Source organism: Pecten maximus, chromosome 4 (genome assembly GCF_902652985.1).
Source record: "Pecten maximus chromosome 4, xPecMax1.1, whole genome shotgun sequence".
Taxonomy (NCBI): Eukaryota; Metazoa; Mollusca; class Bivalvia; order Pectinida; family Pectinidae; genus Pecten; species Pecten maximus.
The window spans coordinates 12,359,683-12,384,626 of NC_047018.1; the positions used below are offsets into that span (position 1 = coordinate 12,359,683).

The 24,944-nt window shown below is 36.4% G+C and overlaps 1 protein-coding gene across 1 annotated transcript in view; it reads right to left on the reverse strand.

The window, feature by feature from the left end:
* Positions 1 to 1,208: 1,208 nt before the first annotated feature.
* Positions 1,209 to 24,944, reverse strand: part of LOC117325268 (probable E3 ubiquitin-protein ligase RNF144A) — a 31,451-nt gene continuing 7,715 nt past the window's right edge. Inside the window, exons 3-10 of the mRNA XM_033881379.1 lie at positions 20,842 to 20,992; positions 12,523 to 12,627; positions 11,133 to 11,193; positions 7,330 to 7,448; positions 7,085 to 7,179; positions 5,480 to 5,624; positions 3,209 to 3,298; positions 1,209 to 2,371 (exon numbers count right to left, since the gene is read on the reverse strand). Coding sequence (XP_033737270.1) covers positions 2,228 to 2,371; positions 3,209 to 3,298; positions 5,480 to 5,624; positions 7,085 to 7,179; positions 7,330 to 7,448; positions 11,133 to 11,193; positions 12,523 to 12,627; positions 20,842 to 20,992 — 910 coding nt within the window. The 3' untranslated portion in view covers positions 1,209 to 2,227. The remainder of the gene's footprint in view (positions 2,372 to 3,208; positions 3,299 to 5,479; positions 5,625 to 7,084; positions 7,180 to 7,329; positions 7,449 to 11,132; positions 11,194 to 12,522; positions 12,628 to 20,841; positions 20,993 to 24,944) is intronic.

Sequence of the window (24,944 nt, forward strand, 5' to 3'; positions counted from 1 at the left end):
GTTATAGCAAAAGTATATCAGCCAAATTAAACTTGTTTGCTGTGATAATTTTTAGGGATAGATAGATACAGTTTGTCATTTTTAAATTTGTCATTGAAACTTGATTACCTGATGTTTTATTATATCTGTCCGTTTTCCTGTACATTTTTGTAACATGTTAATCGACAAAATTTCTTAACATATCGCAATATGCCCCCAAATATTGCAATATGAACATTGCTTGCAATACCCACACTATCAAAAATCCATTCCAATTTCTCATATCGTGTCATTTTCAGTTTTGTTGTGTTTTAACATATTTTTATGTTTTTGTATTTTTATATTTTTTGTGCAATACCCACACTATCAATATCTACTAGTCCAGATCTAAAAAAAATCCATTCCATCCAATGTCATTATTAACAATTTTCTCATATCGTGTCATTTTCAGTTTTGTTGTGTTTTAACATATTTTTATGTTTTTGTATTTTTATATTTTTTGTGCAATACCCACACTATCAATATCTACTAGTCCAGATCTAAAAAAAATCCATTCCATCCAATGTCATTATTAACAATTTTCTCATATCGTGTCAACTTCAGTTTTGTTGTGTTTTAACATATTTTTGTGTTCAATGAGATTTCAATTTATTAATTCAAGTGTTAAATAAAATTGTTCAATTATTTAAGTTATATATATATGTGTGTGTTATTATTTAAACACTAGCTGGAACCCCCAGGTTGCTTGAACATCCTGGCTAAATGATTCATATGATATATGGTACATGTACATTTGAAAAAGACATCATATCTGACACTCACCATGCATATATATGTTACAAAGCCAGCTAGCATTAAGCAGAGGATGTCAGATTAAGAACCAAAGGGTGCATTGTTAAAGATAAGTGGCAATACAGTGCGCATGCAGTAACCAATCTACCAAGAAAAACATCCAGGGTAAATATAACACATAGACAATCAAGTTTTCAAGTTTTTATTCAAACTTTAGGCATTAAGCCCATCAGTACAATCGGGACAATAAATTTGTACCTTTAACACACTACACTACATGTCCACATGATGTTTCAGTTGTTTTGTAATATTTCACAAAATTATGCTATAAAATGTCTCAACTTAAAAAAAAAAAAAAAAGCCTACCTACCTACCCACTCCTAGAAGGGGTGGGTAGGCAACAGCAAACAAAGAATTTTTTAATGATGGCCCAAGGACAAAATTTCTGGAGCTATCAGACTCCTAAACCAATGAAGAATTTGGAGTTAATTTTATTCCTGGTTTAATGAAGATCCTCTACACCAGAAAAAATGAATCAATTGTTTCAGTCCCAATTTCTATAGAATTTCTGATTAATAATGTAACCCTGGTAAATACAAGTTGCAATATACCACTGGGCTAGAGAGATCTTCTTCCTCATGTAGAGACTCGAGAATTATACTCATCGCTACTTGCATAAGCATTGTTGTTACACCTGGATAATTCAAGGGCAATTTCTATCCTGGAGGGGAGTACGTAGCCCTGGTAAATACTAGCTGCAATATACCACTCAGCTAGGGAGATCTTCTCTTTAGCTAGATCGGTTGAGCGTAAGACTAGTAGTAAGTCAGAGGTCCCAGTTCGATCCTTAGTAGAGGCAGTGATTTAAATTTAACCGATCATGCACTCTGTTACAATAATTCTATGAAAGTTCTTGATCTGCCCAATGCCTGAGAATTCACTGCTGATACAGATATTACAGTTTCTGGCAGATAATTCCATATTTTCTACACATAAAGCCAAAAAACAAATAAAAAAACTTCTAACATCCAGTTGGTTACTTTAACATGAGTTGTCATGCTATGTACGCATGTAATAATGTCATAAATGATATTGATTTCTGCGATATTCAGACACACTTAATAACATAAAAATTTCTTAAACAGATATTAAGTTAAGAATAGAACACATATAAGGTACAATTACACTTTGGGAACAATAAGATCACGTTAATACGAACATATGATCATTCATATTTAGTTTGAAAAAATAATATATGTAGAAAACGTATATTACACTTACTCAAAAAGCATTGATCATCTTACTGTATATCACATTGTATCACCCTCCTTACTATCACATGGCGGACTCGAGTTCCTGTCTACAGGTAACTCGCAAATAAATTCAACTCTTTGGATTTCTTTCTTGAGCATCAGCCAAACATCTTGGGCTACCATGGCGATGTCCCGTTGGAATGTCATAATGGGGGCTGAGGTTCATCGTCATCTTCACAGCACTTACATATCTTACACTTGCAACAGAGAATGCAAGGGGCAGCCAACAGCAGGAAAGGGGAGGCAACCAAGAGTAGAACACCAAACCCCGCAAAAATACCCACTACCTGAAATACAATTTGTTTATATTAACATATTTCCGTCTTCAGTTAAGCAGGTCGAGCTACTGATTCAGAAGTAAACTCATCTTTTATTTCATTTTATTTTACTTTTTAATTCTTGATACGTTTTTTAAGGAAATAGATGGGAAGTTGTTATTTCTCCATCCAACACATACATATTAAATTTATTGAAACTTTATTGTTCTTCTATAATGATACAATAACAAATGTGTATAGGGACAGATATAAGCTTGTTTAACAGTATAAATTCAGTTGTATGTAATCACATACCCGATCAGATGGACAGTTCTACCTGTAGTAATTTACCTGTGTCCTGTGCCAGATAACAGTTCTACCTGTAGTAACTTACCTGTGTCCTGAACCAGATAACAGTTCTACCTGTAGTAACTTACCTATGTCCTGTGCCAGATAACAGTTCTACCTGTAGTAACTTACCTATGTCCTGTGCCAGATAACAGTTCTACCTGTAGTAACTTACCTGTGTCCTGTGCCAGATAACAGTTCTACCTGTAGTAACTTACCTGTGTCCTGAACCAGATCACAGTTCTACCTGTAGTAACTTACCTATGTCCTGTGCCAGATAACAGTTCTACCTGTAGTAACTTACCTATGTCCTGTGCCAGATAACAGTTCTACCTGTAGTAACTTACCTATGTCCTGTGCCAGATAACAGTTCTACCTGTAGTAACTTACCTGTGTCCTGTGCCAGATAACAGTTCTACCTGTAGTAACTTACCTGTGTCCTGAACCAGATCACAGTTCTACCTGTAGTAACTTACCTATGTCCTGTGCCAGATAACAGTTCTACCTGTAGTAACTTACCTGTGTCCTGTGCCAGATGACAGAGGCCCTGGAGTGTCCTAACTTGTTTTTACATGGCCCTTTGTCATAGTGTCTCAGCAAAAAGTCATCCTACAAATAAATATCGGGCTTATAATCAACATCTCACCAGACACACAAAAACAAGTGACCTCTATCTAAAGACAAGCAAGGGACAAGGGCCATTGTGGGACAAGGGGATTTAAGTTTACTAAGATATGGGGACAAGGGGATTTTAGTTTACTAAGATATGGGGACAAGGGGATTTTAGTCTACAAACATCAGAAGGACAAGGAGATTTTAGTCTACTAACATCAGGAGAACATGTGGATTTTAGTCTAATAACATCAAGAGGTCAAGGGGATTTTAGTCTAATAACATATGGGGACAAGAGGATTTTAGTCTATTAACATCAGGAGGACCAGGGGATTTTAGTCTACTAACATATGGGGACAAGGAGATTTTAGTCTATTAAAATATGGGGACAAGAGGATTTTAGTCTACTAACATCAGGAGGACAAGGGGTTTTTAGTCTACAAACATCAGGAGGACCCGGGGATTTTAGTCTAATAACATCAGGAGGACAAGGGGATTTTAGTCTACAAACATCAGGAGGAAGAGGGGATTTTAGTCTACTAACATCAGGAGGACAAGGAGATTTTAGTCTACTAACATCAGGAGGACAAGGAGATTTTAGTCTACTAACATATGGGGACAAGGAGATTTTAGTCTATTAACATCAGGAGAACATGGGGATTTTAGTCTATTAACATATGGGGACAAGAGGATTTTAGTCTACTAACATCAGGAGGACCCGGGGATTTTAGTCTACTAACATCAGGAGGACAAGAGGATTTTAGTCTACTAACATATGGGACAAGAGGATTTTAGTCTACTAACATCAGGAGGACCCGGGGATTTTAGTCTACTAACATCAGGAGAACATGGGGATTTTAGTCTACTAACATATGGGGACAAGGAGATTTTAGTCTGCTAACATATGGGGACAAGGAGATTTTAGTCTATTAACATCAGGAGAACATGGGGATTTTAGTCTAATAACATCAGAAGGACAAGGGGATTTTAGTCTACTAACATCAGGAGGACAAGGGGATTTTAGTCTACTAACATATGGGGACAAGGAGATTTTAGTCTATTAACATCAGGGGAACCAGGGGATTTTAGTCTATTAACATCAGGAGGACAAGGAGATTTTAGTCTACTAACATATTGGGACAAGGGGATTTTAGTCTAATAACATCAGGAGGACAAGGGGATTTTAGTCTACTAACATATGGGGACAAGAGGATTTTAGTCTACAAACATCAGGAGGACCAGGGGATTTTAGTCTACAAACATCAGGAGGACCAGGAGATTTTAGTCTATTAACATCAGGAGGACAAGGAGATTTTAGTCTACTAACATATGGGGACATGGGGATTTTAGTCTAATAACATCAGGAGGACAAGGAGATTTTAGTCTATTAACATCAGGAGAACATGGGGATTTTAGTCTAATAACATCAGAAGGACAAGGGGATTTTAGTCTACTAACATCAGGAGGACAAGGGGATTTTAGTCTACTAACATATGGGGACAAGGAGATTTTAGTCTATTAACATCAGGAGAACAACGGGGATTTTAGTCTATTAACATCAGAAGGACAAGGAGATTTTAGTCTATTAACATCAGGAGAACAACGGGGATTTTAGTCTACTAACATCAGGAGGACCCGGGGATTTTAGTCTATTAACATCAGGAGGACAAGGAGATTTTAGTCTACTTACATATTGGGACAAGGGGATTTTAGTCTAATAACATCAGGAGGACAAGGGGATTTTAGTCTACTAACATATGGGGACAAGAGGATTTTAGTCTACAAACATCAGGAGGACCAGGGGATTTTAGTCTACAAACATCAGGAGGACCAGGGGATTTTAGTCTATTAACATCAGGAGGACAAGGAGATTTTAGTCTACTAACATATGGGGACATGGGGATTTTAGTCTACTAACATCAGGAGGACAAGGAGATTTTAGTCTTTTAACATCAGGAGAACATGGGGATTTTAGTCTAATAACATCAGGAGGACAAGAGGATTTTAGTCTAATAACATCAGGAGGACAAGGGGATTTTAGTCTACTAACATCAGGAGGACAACGGGGATTTTAGTCTACTAACATCAGGAGGACAAGGGGATTTTAGTCTACTAACATCAGGAGGACAAGGGGATTTTAGTCTACTCAAGGAAAAGGAGATTTTCGATTATACTAACATCAAGTGACGCCAAGCAGTACCAGCAGAACACATGTTTACATCTCTTGCACATCATCTGTGCACAACCATCATTTCTCTCTATCGGCACGTGACACACTGGACATCGCTTGATACATGCATCCTCTGCACTACTGTAGGGAATCCTGTAATGTGAACGTAGTTGCATGTATATATTACAATAAATTCATATTGATATTGATACAAATAATACAAATGTATATACTATTCACTTCCTATTGACACAGCTTTAGGATACTTCTCTAGTCATATTGTAGAGTGCAAGCTTTTAAGCTAATTTTGATTTTTTAAATTTAAATTGGAAAAACTGATTTGATGGCAGCTTGAGTTACATATAACACTTACCCAGCATCCTCTTGTCTTCCGAAAAATGATCAATATTTTGATTTATGTGCCTGTTCTATTCACGACAGTATTGAACAGTTGAAAACCTAACATGAAGTGCCAAACCAAGGGTAAGTCAATTTTTATCCCCACTATGGCAGGAGTTCTGATTATAGTTGGCCCGTATCAGATTTCAAAAGGCAGATAAAACATCAGAAAACTTCAGATTAGTCTTCCACTTACACATTATCTGCAGCCCCAAATTACCCAATATCATCTGGCCCCTAACTTACGAAGCATCCTTTAGTCACCCACTTACACAGCATATTCTAGTTTCCAACTTACCAAGCATCCTTTGTCCCCAAATTACCCAGCATCCTTTTGCATCAAACTTAGCTAGCCGCCTCTGGCCCCCAATTTACCCAGCATCCTCTATTCACCCACTTACCCAGCATTTTCAGGTCCCCAAATTACCCAATATCATATAGCTCCCTACTTACCCAGCATCCTTTAGTCTCCCATTACCCACCCAGCCTTTCTAGCCTTTAAACTTACCCAGCATCATCTAGTCGTCATCTTACCCAGCATCTCTGCCCCCAACTTACCTAGCATACTTTGTCTCCCTCTTACCTAGCAACCTTTAGTCTCACATTACCAACCCAGACTTCTCTGGCCCCCAAATTACCCAGCGTCCTCCAGTCCTAACTTACCCAGTATCCTCTGGCACCCTACTTACCTAGCATCCTTTAGTCTCCCACTGGCCTCCAACTTGCTCAGCATCCTTTTGTCCCCATCTTACCCAGCCTCCTCTGGTCCACAACTTATCCAGCATCCTCACACCTCTCGCATACGTAGCGCCCTGTAGTCTCCCAATTACCTGACATCCTCTAGCCTTCCATTTACCCAGCCTCCTCAAGCCTGCCACTAATCCAGTATTGTCTAGCCTCCCACCTACCCAGCCTCAAGCCTGCCACTAACCCAGTATTCTCTAGCCTGCCACTTACCCAGCCTCCTCAAGCCTGCCACTAACCCAGTATTCTCTAGCCTGCCACTTACCCAGCCTCCTCAAGCCTGCCACTAACCCAGTATTCTCTAGCCTGCCACTTACCCAGCCCCCTCAAGCCTGCCACTAACCCAGTATTCTCTAGCCTTCCACTTCAGCCTCCTCAAGCCCAAAACTTACTTGGCATCCTGTAGCCTCCTACTTTCCAAACATTATCTAGTCTCCCACTCGCCCAGCATCCTTTCATCTCTCACTTACCCAGCATCCTCCAATCTCCCGCTAAGCATCATCTCATCACAGGTTTTGGTTGTGTGCCACCCAGACTTACAGATGGAGCAGAACTTCAGTCCACACTGCAAGCATACATTTAAGTCAGACATAAGAAAATTATCCAAAAGTAAATTAAATATATGAAATGATAACCTAAGAGAGCCTTTGATATCCACCTGGCTGTCATTATGGCTACATCAGGTCTCTTAACACAGGTACACACAGATACTTACAGTTGGGCAGTCAACAGCGATCGGTTTGGAACTTTCTCCACTCGATGTACTGCATACATGACACACTGTTTCACATCCAGCCTCTGGACAGAAAGTTCGATTAGGGTCTAGATCTACCTCTGAAATAAAGATGAACTTTGTTTATCCTGAGAAAAAGTTAGAATATGTGTATGTCTCCTACAGACTTTTATTTTTTTCAATGTATAAAATTTCTTGAAACTGTCATATAGCTTTAGCATATAGGAATGTCTTCTGAAACAAAAACCTGTTCTGCAGCTTAACCAAATCATACTCTTTCTTTTCAGTAATTATTTGTTTCAATATCGTAAGCCAAGAAATTTGTCATTCATGAACAAACATTTAAATAATTTTGCATATTTGACCCTTGGAACCTTGAATGTAGATCAAGGTCATTCATTTAAACAAGAGCTGTTGGAGAACAGCATAGCTCGTCTCGCAAATGTTTGTCAATAAATAATCAAAATATATCAATTGGTATGGTTTCGCAAATTGTATTAATAATATTTATATTGTTTACTTGATCAGATTGTGTTTTGTGTATTCATGCAATTTTCAAAGCCATACCAATTTATATACATGTATATATGTAAATTATTTATTGACAAACATTCGAGAGACAAGCTATGCTGTTGTAGATTGAATAAATATATTAACTACAAATGTAATTGCTTTTGGACCTATTTCTTCATTATTTTGATAAAATATTATCCTAATGAGAGTTGTCTCCCTTGAAAAATGTGATCCAGTATTTAAATTGTCTAATGTGAGCATTTTTACATTTTTTTTTTCAGTTTACTCCAAGAAGGGATAGTGTAACTCCAGATGGACTCTTTTACAAAATATCAGCACCCTTGTACAATCATAAAGTTATGTGTTAATAGCATGTATACCATGTATTACTATGCCTTTCAACATTCACAACATAAACTCACAAGAATGTTCTAAGTCCAAAGATTAAAAAAAAACAACAACATTTTTTTTAGTTTTACTCCAAGAAGGGATAGTCTTACTCCAGAGGGACTCTATTGCCAAATATCAGCACCCTAGTACAATCATAAAGTGATGTATTAATACCTTTCATGACTTGCACCAAAAACTTAACGCAAAAATATTGTAAGTCCAACAATTCGAAAAATTTGTTTTTTTCCCCAAAAAATCTTTCAGTTTAACTCCGGCAGGGGATAGTTTAACCCCCACAGGGACCATATTACCATAAATTACTATGCCTTTCAACACTTGCACCAAAACCTTAACATTTGAAAAACCAATGCCGACACCGGCGCCAGAGTGACAACATAAGCTCTCACTCTTCTTCGAAGAGACGAGCTAAAAATGTATGGTAGCCCTTCATCCTAGCATGGCACTTAAAAGATTTTTACTGAATTTACTACCCTTGGCTTTAAGAGTAGGTCAAGATCATTCAATTGAATAAATTTGGTACATGTAGCCCTTCATCCCAGCATGGTATTGATCCAATATCATGACTCTAGACACCTTCGTTTTGAAAAGACATTAACACAATTGACCCCTGTGACCTTTGAAGTAGGTCAATAACAAAACAAGATCCCAGGAGATCTTGGTGCCAACCACTGAATGATCTTTATCAGTCCGATGAAAGACTGATCTTCTCTACTTTTTTCTTCATTTCCTTCTTACTTTAAATCGTTTGGTCATATGGGAAACTCCCTACATATGAAGTCACAACTGGGACCATAGAGGAACAGGTGAACAAGATTTGACAAAAACCTATCAAGTACTTTCTAAGAGATAACATCTTATCACACTGACTACATCATTGTTTGGTGTAGGCCTGGACCCTAGTTACAACTTTTAAATCCAGGGTTAATTGTTTAGCATGCATATTGTTCCATATTGTTTCATATATCCATTGTTATAAACTATTTGTAACCTAGATTGAATTGCTTGTCAGCAGACAAAATGAATAGTAGCATGTAATTATTTTCAATTTTTGAGAGATTTACATGATAGTGACATTTCAGAATTTTATTTTATCATATAACCTCCATAGGTATCTCGACGGTGTATTCATGATTTGGACTTTCCCATGTGAGGACATTATTCCTTCATGATTTAGTCTTAACCGAAACCATCGCACCATCAACTGAACTTATGAGGACAGTTCCGCCTGTTACTTCTTGGATACTACATGATCATGAAGGAGCTATGTGGCAAGCCATAATATTCACTGCATGTATTGTATGTTTTTAATAAAACACTAACCTATAATGTGATTCATCCTGTCTCTATCTTACCAGAAACGGGCCGTTGAACATATATCATCTCAGGAACCTCTACAAGTCTATCTTCATAGTGATAATATCAACAAACTATATTTTGTATTCTACTAATTTAATTGTACATGTAACTACTTATATGAATAGAATATTTAATTCTATCGATAGCCATTATATTCTATGGATTCTATGAAATTATAAAGTAGTTTTATGATTTAGTATTTTTACGTGCGAGATCAGAATTTATTTTCTGTATTTTATAGCATAGTACAGTTAGTATAGACTATGTGTAACCCATGAGGAACAGCTTGATATAATGTCCACGCTACCAGCTCTCACTGTTATTGATGACGTCATTTTATTGTGTACTATGCATTATGTCATTCATTATAACTTGTTATTGTTACTAAGCCAGACACCAGGCATTTTATACCTGAATGTTTGTATTCAAAATTTGTTCTGATGACAATATGACGACACGCATAAGTGTTGAAACTAGTCAACTACTTGATTAAAGCTAATCCATCCAACACAACGTTGTTATGGTCATCTTTACCCTTTGACTACTCAACTTTATGGCCCGACTCTTGGCCGTCTCTTGTACTTCTTGTGGAATCCGTCGGCTGGGTAACACAGAACCACACCAAACCTTTTACACACTCACTCAGACATTCGATCTCCCATCTTCTGTATATATTTTATTTTGTTAAATCAAATACAGTGTATCTGTTTATTCAAATCAAAAGGCTACATATTTTATGTGACATTTAATATATCTGAATATATATGAAGAAATGCTGATTTCTATCTGCAACAGACTAATATAATTGTTTAAGTAAGGAAACTTATTCTCTATGTTGTGTTATAATAGTATTATCACATTATTACAAAGAGAAACATGCCAAGGATGTATACTCTGTGTCCCTGAACAACACTACATGCTTTATAGCTAATGAATATGTGTAGAGAAGATATATATTTTGAAATGAAATACATGTATCATATATACATATCTTTCTGAAAAGAATGAAAAAAAACTTGAGCATAAATTTATCTTATTGCCATAGATTTTGAAGCCTTTTCCATTGGATTTACTTCTGGAATAATTGTTTCATTGGGAGATGTCTAATTGAGTATATGCCTTATGGAAAGAGTTACCAAAGGGAACGAACAAATTCAGAAAGATCCCTTGAGTACTTTCTGAGAAACAGAATTATCAAAAATTGTTTACAGAGGAATAGATAGATGGATGGAACATGGAGGCAGGGATATTTGAATAGCCCATCATCTGATGATAGTTAACTAATAGATATCATTGACAATCAAAGGAGTTTGCCAAGATAAATAGATGATTTTCAGTAGATTCCTATTGTTAGGCCATAATAAATACGTCAATACAACCACCACATGAAAATTTTTACTGTAGACTTCAATTAATCTATATTTTAAATGTCCAGCTTCCTGCCTTTTTGTCCAGAGATCTATAGTTTCTGTTACAGGAAGCACGAATCAATATGGCAGACATACCTCTTTGGTGTCGTAATCGTTTATAGCGATCAAACAATTTGGCTTCCACTAAATTTGCAATCTGAAAAAAAGTGTAAACACAGATGAATTGAAAATGATAGAGCTAATGTAATAAGTATGTATGCCTACTGGAGGGTGTCACCACAGCAAAACTAATGTGGTATTATTTTGTTTCCATGGTAGGATGCCACCATCTCCAAACTAATGTGGTATTATTTTGTTTTACTAGAGGGTGTCACAACAGCAAAACTGATGAGGTATTATTTTGTTTTTACCTCAGGTTGCCACTCTGGCAAAACTGGTGTGGTATTATTTTGGCTTATTTGCCACCTGGTTTGAAAGTGCAGATTTTTTTTTACGATGGTTCAGTATTTTTTTGTAAATTCAACAGATGATCTATATGCCTTACTCCTCAGGTATGTTTTATTATAAGACTCTATCATATGTGGTTATGTAGGATAGGGATATTCCACCCGAGGGGTCACAAAATGTGGTAAAACCCGAGGCTCTGCCGAGGGTTTTACCACATTTTGTGACCCAGAGGGTGAAATATCCCTATCCTACATGAACTACATATGATTGAGTATTTTTCTCTCATTCCCCAACCTAAAATATGCAAAAATAGGCACTATCTGTCGATAGCTTTCTCAGATAGACGCCATTTTTTCTCAATCCAAACTTTTTTTCTACTGCATATGATAAAAAAAGAACAGCGCCAATCGATTTACCATACCCCATATATGCAAACACCGTTTGCTGTTCTAAAAACGAAGGAAACCATTCATTTCCACAGTCTAATGTTGTTTCAGCAGCCCTGTCATTGCAAGCGAAGACAATAAAAGAACATGTTTTTTTACATAATTTATATCATAAATAAAAAAAATTATTATCTGATTACATATCTTTATTCAATGTATTGTTGAAATGTTTAAATCATGATAGATCTACTTTCGGTTTGGCGACCTACTTTTGTATCATTGCGCGCGCGTGGCTATCCTACACCGGAAGCGAGGTAATACACACACAGCAAGCATGGGTGTATTTACCTGGACAGACCAGTATGATACCGGTAGGGATGAGAGAAAGTTGAGTATAAGTGGCTCTTGTCTGTAGTTCTCCATTTCTTTATTTTGTACTGGTCATTACTCTTTATCCAGTCAGACAAAATGAGCCCCTATGTGGGACTGCCAACCTCTATGTATTTATATCAGTGTAGAAAAAGGTCTTATATATTACAATATTTCTAAGTTAATATAACATTTGAACTTTATCCAGAATTTGCTAACTATTGTACATTGTATAGGTGTTGCAATTTCATGGGTGTAATTATTCATCAATATCTGTCGAGAACTAATTGTGGGAGTTAATTATGTGAAACCTTAATACCTACCTCAGATGCCTCGAGGCGGCCTTGTTTTTTACAGGTGGCATCAGGACAGGTGATGGCCATAATGTTGCCCTCCACTATCATCACTTGTAGGTATTGTTTCATACACTGTGGAATCAAACAGGATACTTAGAAAGTTAGTGTTGAACTACAGCACATTAGGATTTATTGTAAACATTTGTTTGGACACATTTCACAGGTTAAATAGCTTCTGTCATTGTTGTTCACAGAATTACAAGCTGTGAAATATATCAAGTATTGAAAAACTGCTCAAAACAATATTTTTTTTAATGTTACAGATAGAGTGTACAGACCCGATCAACAACATATACATGAATCACCCCAAACAGAAATTACAAACTTTCAATCACCATTAATACAAGCTCACTTGTAGCATGCCAGGGGAAAGCTCACCACAAGCTTGCACTCAATGATGCTTGCCACAAGCTTGCAAAACAAGCATGTTACATGGTTTCAATTACTAGCTTACTGCAACATTTTAATTTTACCTTGCAGATAAAGCTTGCTGCAAGCTAAATGAAAGCTCCTTGTAAGTCTAACTCTGCAAGTACCCACCTTTATATTGCATGTTTAATATCTTGTCTACTAGCTTTGTCCTCTTTCACCTTATATTTATCTGTTCTTTTGCATTTTGTGTAAAACAAATATGACCTAAATTTTGTTCTTAAGAACAGAGCATTCTAAGAAACAATGAAAACCAAATAAACTTCAAATGAAGCTCTGAAACTCCTTGAAAACAACCTCCTGTAGGTCATTCAGGTTTTCCCAATCAACCTGAATCAAAACTGCTGATCTTACTGACAATTATATTCTAAGAAAATCTATATGGTTAATTTGAGAACAACAGGCCCAGAGGGCCTTTACCATTCATGTGGATATGGCAGTAAATATGGGGAAACACTGATTTTACAATATGATTTGCTATAATTATTTTCCTTATTTCAGTCAATTTGACCCTTTTTGGCTCCACCAATCAGTCCCTGGGCATTAGTCAGGGCCAATATGTGCATATACCATGAAACTCCCTGTATAAATTGAGCAAATTCTGTCCCTCCCCAGGACAAAATGTGTGATCCCAGGGTCCTGAAATTCACAATTTTGATAGAGTGTCTTAGGAAGACTATTTGATTCTACCTCATCTGGGTCTTGCAAAGAACATTTTCACGTCCCTTTTTCCCCGACCCTCAGGCTCTCACAATTTTGGTTGACTTCTGGCCATGGAAGGCTTCTTCAAAATTTTATTGAAATTATAGTCCAGGGGTTTTAGAGGAGAATTAGAAAATTTCAATTTTTTAAGGACAGATGGCATATGAGGGCAGACAAAAGTTTATTAGAATCTGTCACTCCAGACTTTGTTTCAGGTGATCTAAAAAGTCCGTGAAATATTTTTTGAGGAATAGTGATGAAAAATCAACTGTCAAAATCCATGACGACCATATCTACCACTTCACATCAGCCACTTCTTTTTTCTAATCAGTCTCAAAACTGACAAGAGGCCCATGGGCCTTAATTAACGGTCACCTGAGATTTAAAAAATTTCAGTTAATTTAATTGACCCTTTTTGGCCCCAACCATCAGCCCCTAGGGGTCAGTCAGGGCCAATATGTGTATACCATTAAGCTGTCATCCAATGCTGATAATGTTAACAAAGTTAGAATGAATTCCAATAGAAATCAAACAAATCATAGTCAAAAATGTGATTTCCCAATACACACTATAGTAAAATTTACCCCCTCCCCAGGGGCAAACTTGAGACCCCAGGATCAAGAAATTCATAATTTTAGTAAAGCACCTTAAGACCATTCCATCTATGAAGAGTATTTGATTCCACCTTATTTGGGTCTTAAGAAGAAGATTTTTGAAATTTATGTCAATTTGGCCCTTTTTATCCTCGCCCATCAGCCCCTGGGGGTCAGTCAGGACCAACATGTGTATACCATCAAACTCCCTTCACAAGCTGATAATTAATATATATAATGTTAACCAAGTTAGAATGAATTCCAATAGAAATCAAACAAATTATAGTCAAACATGTGATTTCTCAATACAAACTATAGTAAAGTTTACCCCCCTCCCCTGGGGCAAACTTGAGACCTCTGGGTCATGAAATTCATAATTTTGGTAAAGCACCTTAAGACCCTTCCATCTATGAAGAGTGTTTGATTCCATCATATCTGAGAGTAGAGAAGAAGTTTTTTGAAATTTCAGTCAATTTGACCCTTTTTAGCCCCGCCCATAAGCCCCTGGGGGTCAGTCAGGGCCAAATATGTGCATGCCATCAAACTGTCATCCCATGCTGATAATGTTTATCAAATTAGAATGAATTCCAATAGAAATGAAACAAATAAAAGTAAAAAATGTGACTTCCTTATATAAACTATGGTAAGGTTTACCCCCTCCCCAGGGGCAAACGTGAGACCCCTGGGTCATGAAATTCACTATTTAGGTAAAGCACCTTAAGACCCTTCCATCTATGAAGAGTGTTTGATTCCACCATATCTGAGAGTAGAGAAGAAAATTTTTGAAGTTTTAGTGAATTTGACCATTTTTAGCCCCGCCCCTCAGGCCCCTGACCTTTAGCCATAGAAGCTTCCTGTAAAATTTCATTGAATTTGGCTTAGGGGTTTTGGAGAAGAAGTTGAAAATGTAAATTTTTTACGGACGCATGTCGTACGACAGCGGTCAAAAGGCGATTAGAATAGGTCACTTGAGACTTTGTCTCAGGTGACCTAAAAACAACTAGAACTGTCGCCAGGAAGGCTGACTTATACCCCCGCAATCTGCACGAGTCAATGGTGAACTGGAACTGTTAATTAGCTAACTAAGATAACCCAGTAATATAGTGACCAGTTGCCATAGCAACCATAATTTTGAAAAAAAAATAAAGTGGCATGCACATCTACACATGGTCCTCTATATTTGTGTGAAGTTTCATTGAAATTGGCCCTTTGCTTTAGGAGGAGTTGTCCGGACAAACTTAAAGTTATGGTTCTTATCAGAAAATCTGTTTATAGTGACCAGTTGCCATAGCAACCATAATTTTGAAAAGAAAGAAAGTGGCATGCACATCTACACATGGTCCTCTATATTTGTGTGAAGTTTCATAGAAATCGGCCCTTCGGTTTAGGAGGAGTTTTCCGGACAAACTTAAAGTTATGGTTCTTATCAGAAAACCTGTTTATAGTGACCAGTTGCCATAGCAACCATAATTTTGAAAAAAAAGAAAGTGGCATGCACATCTACACATGGTCCTCTATATTTGTGTGAAGTTTCATTGAAATCGGCCCTTCGGTTTAGGAGGAGTTTTCCGGACAAACTTAAAGTTATGGTTCTTATCAGAAAACCTGTTTATAGTGACCAGTTGCCATAGCAACCATAATTTTGAAAAAAAAAGAAAGTGGCATGCACATCTACACATGGTCCTCTATATTTGTGTGAAGTTTCATTGAAATAGGCCCTTTGGTTTAGGAGGAGTTTTCCGGACAAACTTAAAGTTATGGTTCTTATCAGAAAACCTGTTTATAGTGACCAGTTGCCATAGCAACCATAATTTTGAGAAAAATAAAGTGGCATGCACATCTACACATGATCATTAATATTTGTGTGAAGTTTCATAGTAATTGGCCCATCGGTTTAGGAGTTGTCCGGAAAAAATGCGTCTACAGACAGACGGACGGACGGACGGACGGCCGGACGGACGGACGGACAACCTGATTCCAGTATACCCCCCTAACTTCGTTGCGGGGGTATAATCATAACTATGAAGAGATCGGAAGGGAATGACCTTTATGTTGTATGTCAAAAAAGTTATAGCAAGGATTGATTTGGTTGATTTGAAAAGCCAAATGTATGTGTATGGTGTGTTAAAATGTCGAGACCATTCAACTAGGAATTCCCAACTTCATAAATAGTGGAAATGTAAACAATATTTATTCACAATTTGTAAGTTGTACTTTAAAACAAAGTGAATATGACTTGAACTACTGAAACAACTAACTGGTTACTCATGTGTAGCTGAAAAAAAATAGATTACTTAATAAAAGGATTGTCATAATTTAAATGTCTTTTAAGAAGTCAGGAATTAGATTTCATTAATCACTCCACAATACAATGCAGAGTAAAGCAGGCCTTTATCATTATCCAGAAAGCATGTCAATCTGCCCAAAACACTGATTAGGAACACAAAGGGTTAAAAACACAGGCTTACAATGAGTCAATTCATTTTCTTTTTATTGATCAATAAAAAGCTACTCGACTATATCAGAAACCAGTACAGAGGTTATGACTGTAAGTACACATTTGTCAATTACATATATAAGGCTGGAAGTTTACACCAGGTGAGGGAACAGGTAGACCAGCGACCTGTAGTTACACCACGTAGGGAACAGGTAGACCAGTGACCAGTAGTTTACACCAGGTAAGGGAACAGGTGGGCCAGTGACCTGTAGTTTACACCAGGTAGGGGACATGTAGACTAGTGACCAGTAGTTTACACCAGGTAAGGGGAACAGGTGGGCCAGTGACCTGTAGTTTACACCAGGTAAGGGAACATGTAGACTAGTGACCAGTAGTTTACACCAGGTAAGGGGAACAGGTGGGCCAGTGACCTGTAGTTTACACCAGGTAAGGGAACAGGTGGACGGCCAGTGACCTGCAGTTAACACCAGGTAAGGGAACAGGTGGACTAGTGGCCTGTAGTTTACACCAGGTAGGGAACAGGTGTATCAGTGGCCTGTAGTTTACACCAGGTAGAGAACAGGTGAACCAATGGCCTGTAGTTTACATCAGGTAGAGAACAGGTGAACCAATGGCCTGTAGTTTACATCAGGTAGAGAACAGGTGAACCAATGGCCTGTAGTTTACATAAGGTAGGGAACATGTAGACTAGTGACCTGTAGTTTACACCAGGTAGGGAACAGGTGGACCAGTGGTCTGTAGTTTACACCAGGTAGGGAACATGTAGACTAGTGACCTGTAGTTTACACCAGGTAGGGAACAGGTGTATCAGTGGCCTGTAGTTTACACCAGGTAGAGAACAGGTGAACCAATGGCCTGTAGTTTACATAAGGTAGGGAACATGTAGACTAGTGACCTGTAGTTTACACCAGGTAGGGAACAGGTGGACCAGTGGCCTGTAGTTTACACCAGGTAGGGAACAGGTGGACCAGTGGTCTGTAGTTTACACCAGGTAGGGAACATGTAGACTAGTGACCTGTAGTTTACACCAGGTAGGGAACAGGTGGACCAGTGACCTGTAGTTTACACCAGGTAGGGAACATGTAGACTAGTGACCTGTAGTTTACATAAGGTAGGGAACAGGTGGACCAGTCAAGGTAAGGTATCACCCAACATGTGTTTCCTGTCAGTCAAGGTAAGGTATCACCCAACACGTGTTTTCTGTCAGTCAAGGTAAGGTATCACCCAACACGTGTTTTCTGTCAGTCAAGGTAAGGTATCACCCGCCACGTGTTTCCTGTCTATCAAGGTAAGGTATCACCCAACATGTGTTTCCTAGTCAGTCTTGATACCATATCTGACCCGACATGTTTTTCCAGTCAGTCAGTGTACGGTTTTACTCAACTGTTTTTCCAATATTGACATTTAATGTTTGGTGAGTAAAGTGATACCTGTAGTATTGACACTATATTGATTGATACAGGTCAGCAATGACGTAAGTTAGTGAGATACAGGAGGATTGCCGACATGGACGTGGTACCTAACACTGTTATAGGTTATATGTTAGATTAAGTCATTGATGTGATATGGGTGGTATGCTGTCATCAAAGTTTGTAATATGATTAGTAAAGGAAAACCCGATCCATGATTCTTTCTTTAAGGAAACTGAATGTATATTAACAAGAGTTGCAGCTACATGTAATTTTATGTCTCTCCTATATACCACTTTGTCAGTATAGTAAGTTTTAAGCAAAATCTAAACTGAACTAAAATTTCAGTGTTTTTTCTATTAACAACCAAGAAAACCTCCACCTCGAAGTATGGAACCCTGTACACATTATAGACATGTACATTGATGTATTGCAAAGCAACTTTTGCAAGATCACTAATTCTCAAAGTTGACCTAAATATATCATTTTACCTTAAATGTCATTTAAACTGATAAGAAAGAAGAAATAATATCCGATATATGATTATATAATTCATTTCAGTTTTGGCTATAAATTAATTTGTAAATCAATTGGAGAAGCAATTGATTAAGATTTTATATCAACTTCATTGCAGGTGAGACAATAACCAAGAGGCCCACAAGGTCTGTAACAACCACCAGAAAATCTAAGGAATTAAGATAACGAAAGCATTCTCATTCAAAGTAATGAATGTTGGTCTTGCGTCTCAGCACCAAGGGAAATAAATAACAAGGCCAGGTCAGAGAGGTTGTGGTGCCAAACAGCGAAAGACCTTTATTGGATCTCTGTTAGACTCAACTGTTCTATACTTTTCTCTTCTTCCTCTTAATCATTTGAAAACAACGAGAACCTACATCTGAAATCTGAGAAGTACTGATAACAGCTTCAGCTAACACAAGACAAACCTACTGATGAAATTCAAGAGAGATCCATGAATACAATTTGAGAAATAGTGATAGCAATCTTCCACTGTCAAAATTCAAAATGGTCACATTTCCACCATCTTGTTTTCTGATCAGTCTCAAAATGGAACATTCATAAAGAACTTTCTGAGAAATAGTGTTAACAATGATTGTTTACGAATGGACAGATGATGGACGGATGATGGACAGATTATGGACGGATGACTAACGGAGTGACAATAAACCCTTGGTTGAAGAGCAATTTGAATGAACTGCCCACCATCTTATGATTCATGTGGGCTAAAAAAACATTCTTTTCTAAACTACATAATTTCTGTTTATAAGTTGGAGGTTTTTTTTTAGGGTGGGTGGGGGTGATACGGAGACTATATATATATACCAGCATCACCATACAGACAGTATCTGTCAAGTGGCCCCTATATAAAAGTGTAGTGCACTACCAACTACCAGTATATCATGTAGATGTCATCATTATGTTCTAACAAACACAGACTACATGGTTTAAATATTAATTGGTGACATCATACAAAAATAGACAACCTATTCTCTAATATTCAGTAGATTTTGCCATAGCACAGAATGCATTGCTATAAACTTGCAGTACCAGTTTAATTAACATATTTGTCAGAGTAGTCCGTCAAATATCAGATTTTGTTTGAAACTATTATACATATGAAGGATGATTACTGTAGTGTATATACAATGTAAAAGAAAATCTACAGGCATGTACGACCTTGTTCCCTGAATCTTTATAATTACAATATTTAACAGGAATACATTACTGTAACATACAGACATGTACGACCTTTTTCCTGTATCTTTGTAATTATAATATTTAACAGAAATACATTACTGTAACATACAGACATGTACGACCTTGTTCCTGTATCTTTGTAATTATAATATTTAACAGAAATACATTACTGTAACATACAGACATGTACGACCTTTTTCCTGTATCTTTGTAATTATAATATTTAACAGAAATACATTACTATAACATACAGACATGTACGACCTTTTTCTTGTATCTTTGTAAGTACAATATTTAACAGAAATACATTACTGTAACATACAGACATGTACGACCTTTTTCCTGTATCTTTGTAATTACAATATCTAATTACAGAAATACATTACTGTAATATACAGACATGTACGACCTTGTTCCTGTACGACCTTGTTTCTGTATCTTTGTAAGTACAATATTTAACAGAAATACATTACTGTAATATACAGACATGTACGACCTTGTTCCTGAATCTTTATAATTACAATATTTAACAGAAATACATTACTGTAACATACAGACATGTACGACCTTTTTCCTGTATCTTTGTAATTATAATATTTAACAGAAATACATTATTGTTATCTACAGACATGTACGACCTTGTTCCCTAAGATAGACCCTGTACAGTGTGTTGATTTGACCTAGATAGACCCTGTACAGTGTGTTGATTTGACCTAGATAGACCCCGTACAGTGTGTTGATTTGACCTATCGTTACTTAAAGAGACCACAGAGATCATACTGACTTCTTAAACAGCCCTAAGAATTGCACATGAATTTAATACCATAAATTTATGCAGCATTGTAAATTTTCAGTGCTGACATCTTTTAAAATTTATATTACAATAAAGTGGAAACTTTAAAGCATGAAAATTAGACAAACATTTTATAGACAATGAATAAAATAACAATTAAAACATATGAATATAACTTTCTCTTACCTTTTCACAATACAAGCACTTGCAGTCATGCAGTTCGTACATTTCTGGGAGAGTGCACTCGGACAGGCATAATCGACAGCTGATCAATGGGTCAATAGCCAAGTCCATACTGTTCTTATTGCCTCGATAGGCGGCCATTTGTATGTTTGTACTGGAAAAAACAACAGTATATCAGTCCTTCAGTGTCACCTTTATATCAAATCGGGGTTTGTACAGTAGTGTGAAGATCCCACCTAGGTAGTCAAAAACACTGTCCCAACTTTAAACAATAGGCTAAATGGGCCTTTATTGCTCACCTTATTCTACAGCAACTTCGAAGTTGATCTAGGTCATTTTTACATATACTAACTTGAAGCTGATTACCACTTTATTCAAATATTGGAGTAGGCTAGGTTTATTCATGTCAATATTTTTTTTAGTCCTTCATTCCAGCATACTACATAATCAGGTTTCAGATTCTCTTGGCTTTCAAGAAATCATTGTTTAAAACGTTAGCCTATTTGACCTCTGTGACCTTGAATATAGGTTGAGATCATTCATTTGAACAATTGCTACAGACCCAATATCATCTCCCTGCACCTTTACATTATTGAGAAGATGATGTTTAAAGATTTTAGCCTATTTTTCCCCCTTTGACTTTGAATGTAGGTCAAGGTCATTCATTTGAACAAACTTGGTAGCCCTTCACCTCAGCATGCAACAGGACCTATATCAGGTCTGTGTACTTCATGGTTATTGAGAAATTGTTTCAAGGAAAAAGTTAATGCCGGACAGCCAGATGGACAGACAAACGACCAGACAATGGACACCGCACAATTAAAATGTATTTCACCTGGACCTTATATCAACTATTGTGATGATGTAATCTCGGACCTCTTTAACTGATGACTTCACCTGTAAAATCCTGACCTCTTAATATTATGACTTTTGTTGATCTCTGGTCTCTCTCTTCTAACACTCATAGCTTCCAGTAACCTTTGAACTCTTGTATTATCTGATTTCTTTTAGATGCTGAGCCTGTTTGTAAGATTCTTATGCCTTTTATAAGATACTGACCTCAAAAAACTTTCATTAGAACCAGTAAAAGTGGGAAATCTCAAACCTATTCACTCTACAAATACATAATCTATTGCTGAATAACAGATCTTGGTAATAAATCAAAATGAAATGGACATTCATCATTACAATTAAAGTACATGTATATATATGTAGTTTTCCCAAGTAAGTTATATCTGACAAGCACTGTTGTAAAAGCAGTACAATCTGTGATTTAATTTCAAATACCAACCATATTACAAGATTCTTACCTTCATTTCTGTAAAAAAAAACACACCCAAAAACAAGTGCATAGGAGAGTGGAGTCTATATTATCCTGTCAAACAGTAGCTACAACACTCTCCACAGAATGAACTACTATCATATGCATGTGTTTAAAAGCCAGGTTCAATCTATACTGGTAGGGGCAGCCAATTAACAGCTCTAGCATGTCTGAGTGATTACTGTGATTGACATTTAGGAAAGGTAATTGAAGGCACCTTCGTACAGGTCATGACGGATGACTTGGTTCATGACTGATATTACCTTAGAATCAACAAATGACTTTTCCTGGATAAACACTTCAAAAGGCAATACACATTTTTATTATATATGTCTGACATTCTATATAATACTTAGTATTAGAATCTTTGCTAAAAACTTACAAATACTATAAGTATACAAATATTACATTACTACCATGTCTTGTGACTTTCTCTCCGCTGAGTTGTCATAAAAGGCATATAATTATGACTTTGAGATATTACTGAAGGAGGCATTAAAGTCAGATATTTGAACATGGAAAAGAATTAACTGTAAATGGTCTTTGAAATAGTCAGCAGTTATTGATGATGACATGATATTTATTAATATACATTCAAGAATGAGACAGTGCTTATTCTTAAATTTAGAACGAAAACCATCACAGCTATCCATTTATCAAACACTGGAATTTCAGATTGTTTTCAATTAGAAATGTCTCCAGGATGGGTGCCCAAAACCCCTAGAAATCGGTCTGGTTTCCACTATGCTCCAACCACTTGTTCATGTATATAATCAAGTACTAGTTGAGCCAATATTTGTAACATAGGAAACAAGAGGCCTAGAGGGCCTGCATAACTCATCTGGATATTATTTTGTCAGTTTGTCAGTTGAAGGCAAAACAAACGACAATTTATATATTTTTCAGTGCCGGGTAGAACATGCACACATTTAAACAAGGTAACATTGAAAATCATGTTACGTTATGATAACTGTAGATTATATGATGCAAGTTACGATGACATTCATAGGAAAAAAATTTAATTCAATATTAATTTCTTATCAAAGCATATCTATGTACAATTCAATGCAATATTTTGATATGAATAAATTGTTTTTGATTTTCAAAGTCTATAGTTGTTATGGAAACACTATTTATAGTGTTTGGACAGAATCTTATCAAAGCATATCTATGTACAATTCAATGCAATATTTTGATATGAATAAATTGTTTTTGATTTTCAAAGTCTATAGTTGTTATGGAAACACTATTTATAGTGTTTGGACAGAATCTTATCAAAGCATATCTATGTACAATTCAATGCAATATTTTGATATGAATAAATTGTTTTTGATTTTCAAAGTCTATAGTTGTTATGGAAACATTATTTATAGTGTTTGGACAGCAAACTCGGGTTTGAGTGGCAAATCCGATATACAGCCAAACTCGTTATTATTAATTGCCAAAATCAGGGAGAACAGGTGGTGATAAAGCGAGGTTTTACTGTAAAATCATTGGACAGAAAATGAAATTTTTGCTTAGTATACATCTTACTTGTAGCCTTGATATTTTGTGTAAATGTATATACAGTTCAACTACATCGTCAGTGAATATTAATGAAAAATAAAATAAAATGAGCAAAATGAACTCTGACAGGCAATCAAATAGAAATGATAGCGACAGTTTGTGATATCAGTCCGATAACTTATCGCAATAAAAAAAAACATTGTGACAAAAATATGCACATACAAAGATAATGGGATGAAAGGCCACATTATAGTTTCATCATACTGAAATTTCATAACCTTAACAAAGTCACATGGTACTCAATTCAGTACATTATACTGATCTTAGCTAATTAACTTGGCTTGTCTAAGTCAGGGAATATAGTACATAAATTCTTTGCTACAATTAATTATTAATCATTTGAATACATACATAAGAAGTAACAGAAAGATCTAAGAATAACTTTCTGAAAAATATATCAAAAACCAATTTAAACTGTCAAAATCCAAGATGGTTGTCTGTCGGCCATTTTGTTTTCCCAATCACGCTCAAAGTTGAATTGGTACAAGAAGGTCCTAAGGGGAACCTACATATGGAATTTGAGAAAGATACCTTAAGAAATTCTGAGAAATAATGATAACAAACTTGTCAAAATATCAAAATGGCCACCTGTTGGTCATCTTGTTTTCAGATAAATCTCCAAATGGAACATGTACAACTAGCTACCAAGGGGGACCAGCATGTGAAATTTGAGAAAGATTGTCAAAAGCTTTCTGACAAATAGTAATAATAATCTTCAAATGTCAAAATTCAAAATGGCCTTTAAAAGCTACTTACAGTCAGTAATAATTGTTTTCAGATCAGTCTGAAAATGGAATATGCATAACGAGGATCAGAAAAATTCATATGGATATGCCAGTTATTATACCAACAGCATGAACATGGTAATTTTAATTACAGTTCGTCCGTGTGGTTCTTCACAATTCACAAAGCAACAGTAAATATGACAAACATGAAATTAAAGCCCAAATATTATATATAGAAGTGTTGTTGTAGAACCCCAGCTAATTACAAATCAGAAATTCCCACACTGAACTGTGACTTATCCTACACATTTTCTGATAATTCTGATTCTGTTTACACAAACCCCAGATTTAGTAGTCAATATCATCATGATCTCCCAACTAATGTACAACAGTCTCTGGGGGCAGCTGTGTGCTAGCAGTCAACTTGACTAATGTACCAGGTCTCTCGGGGGAAACTGTACACATGTGTGATAACAGTCAACTCAACTAATTAC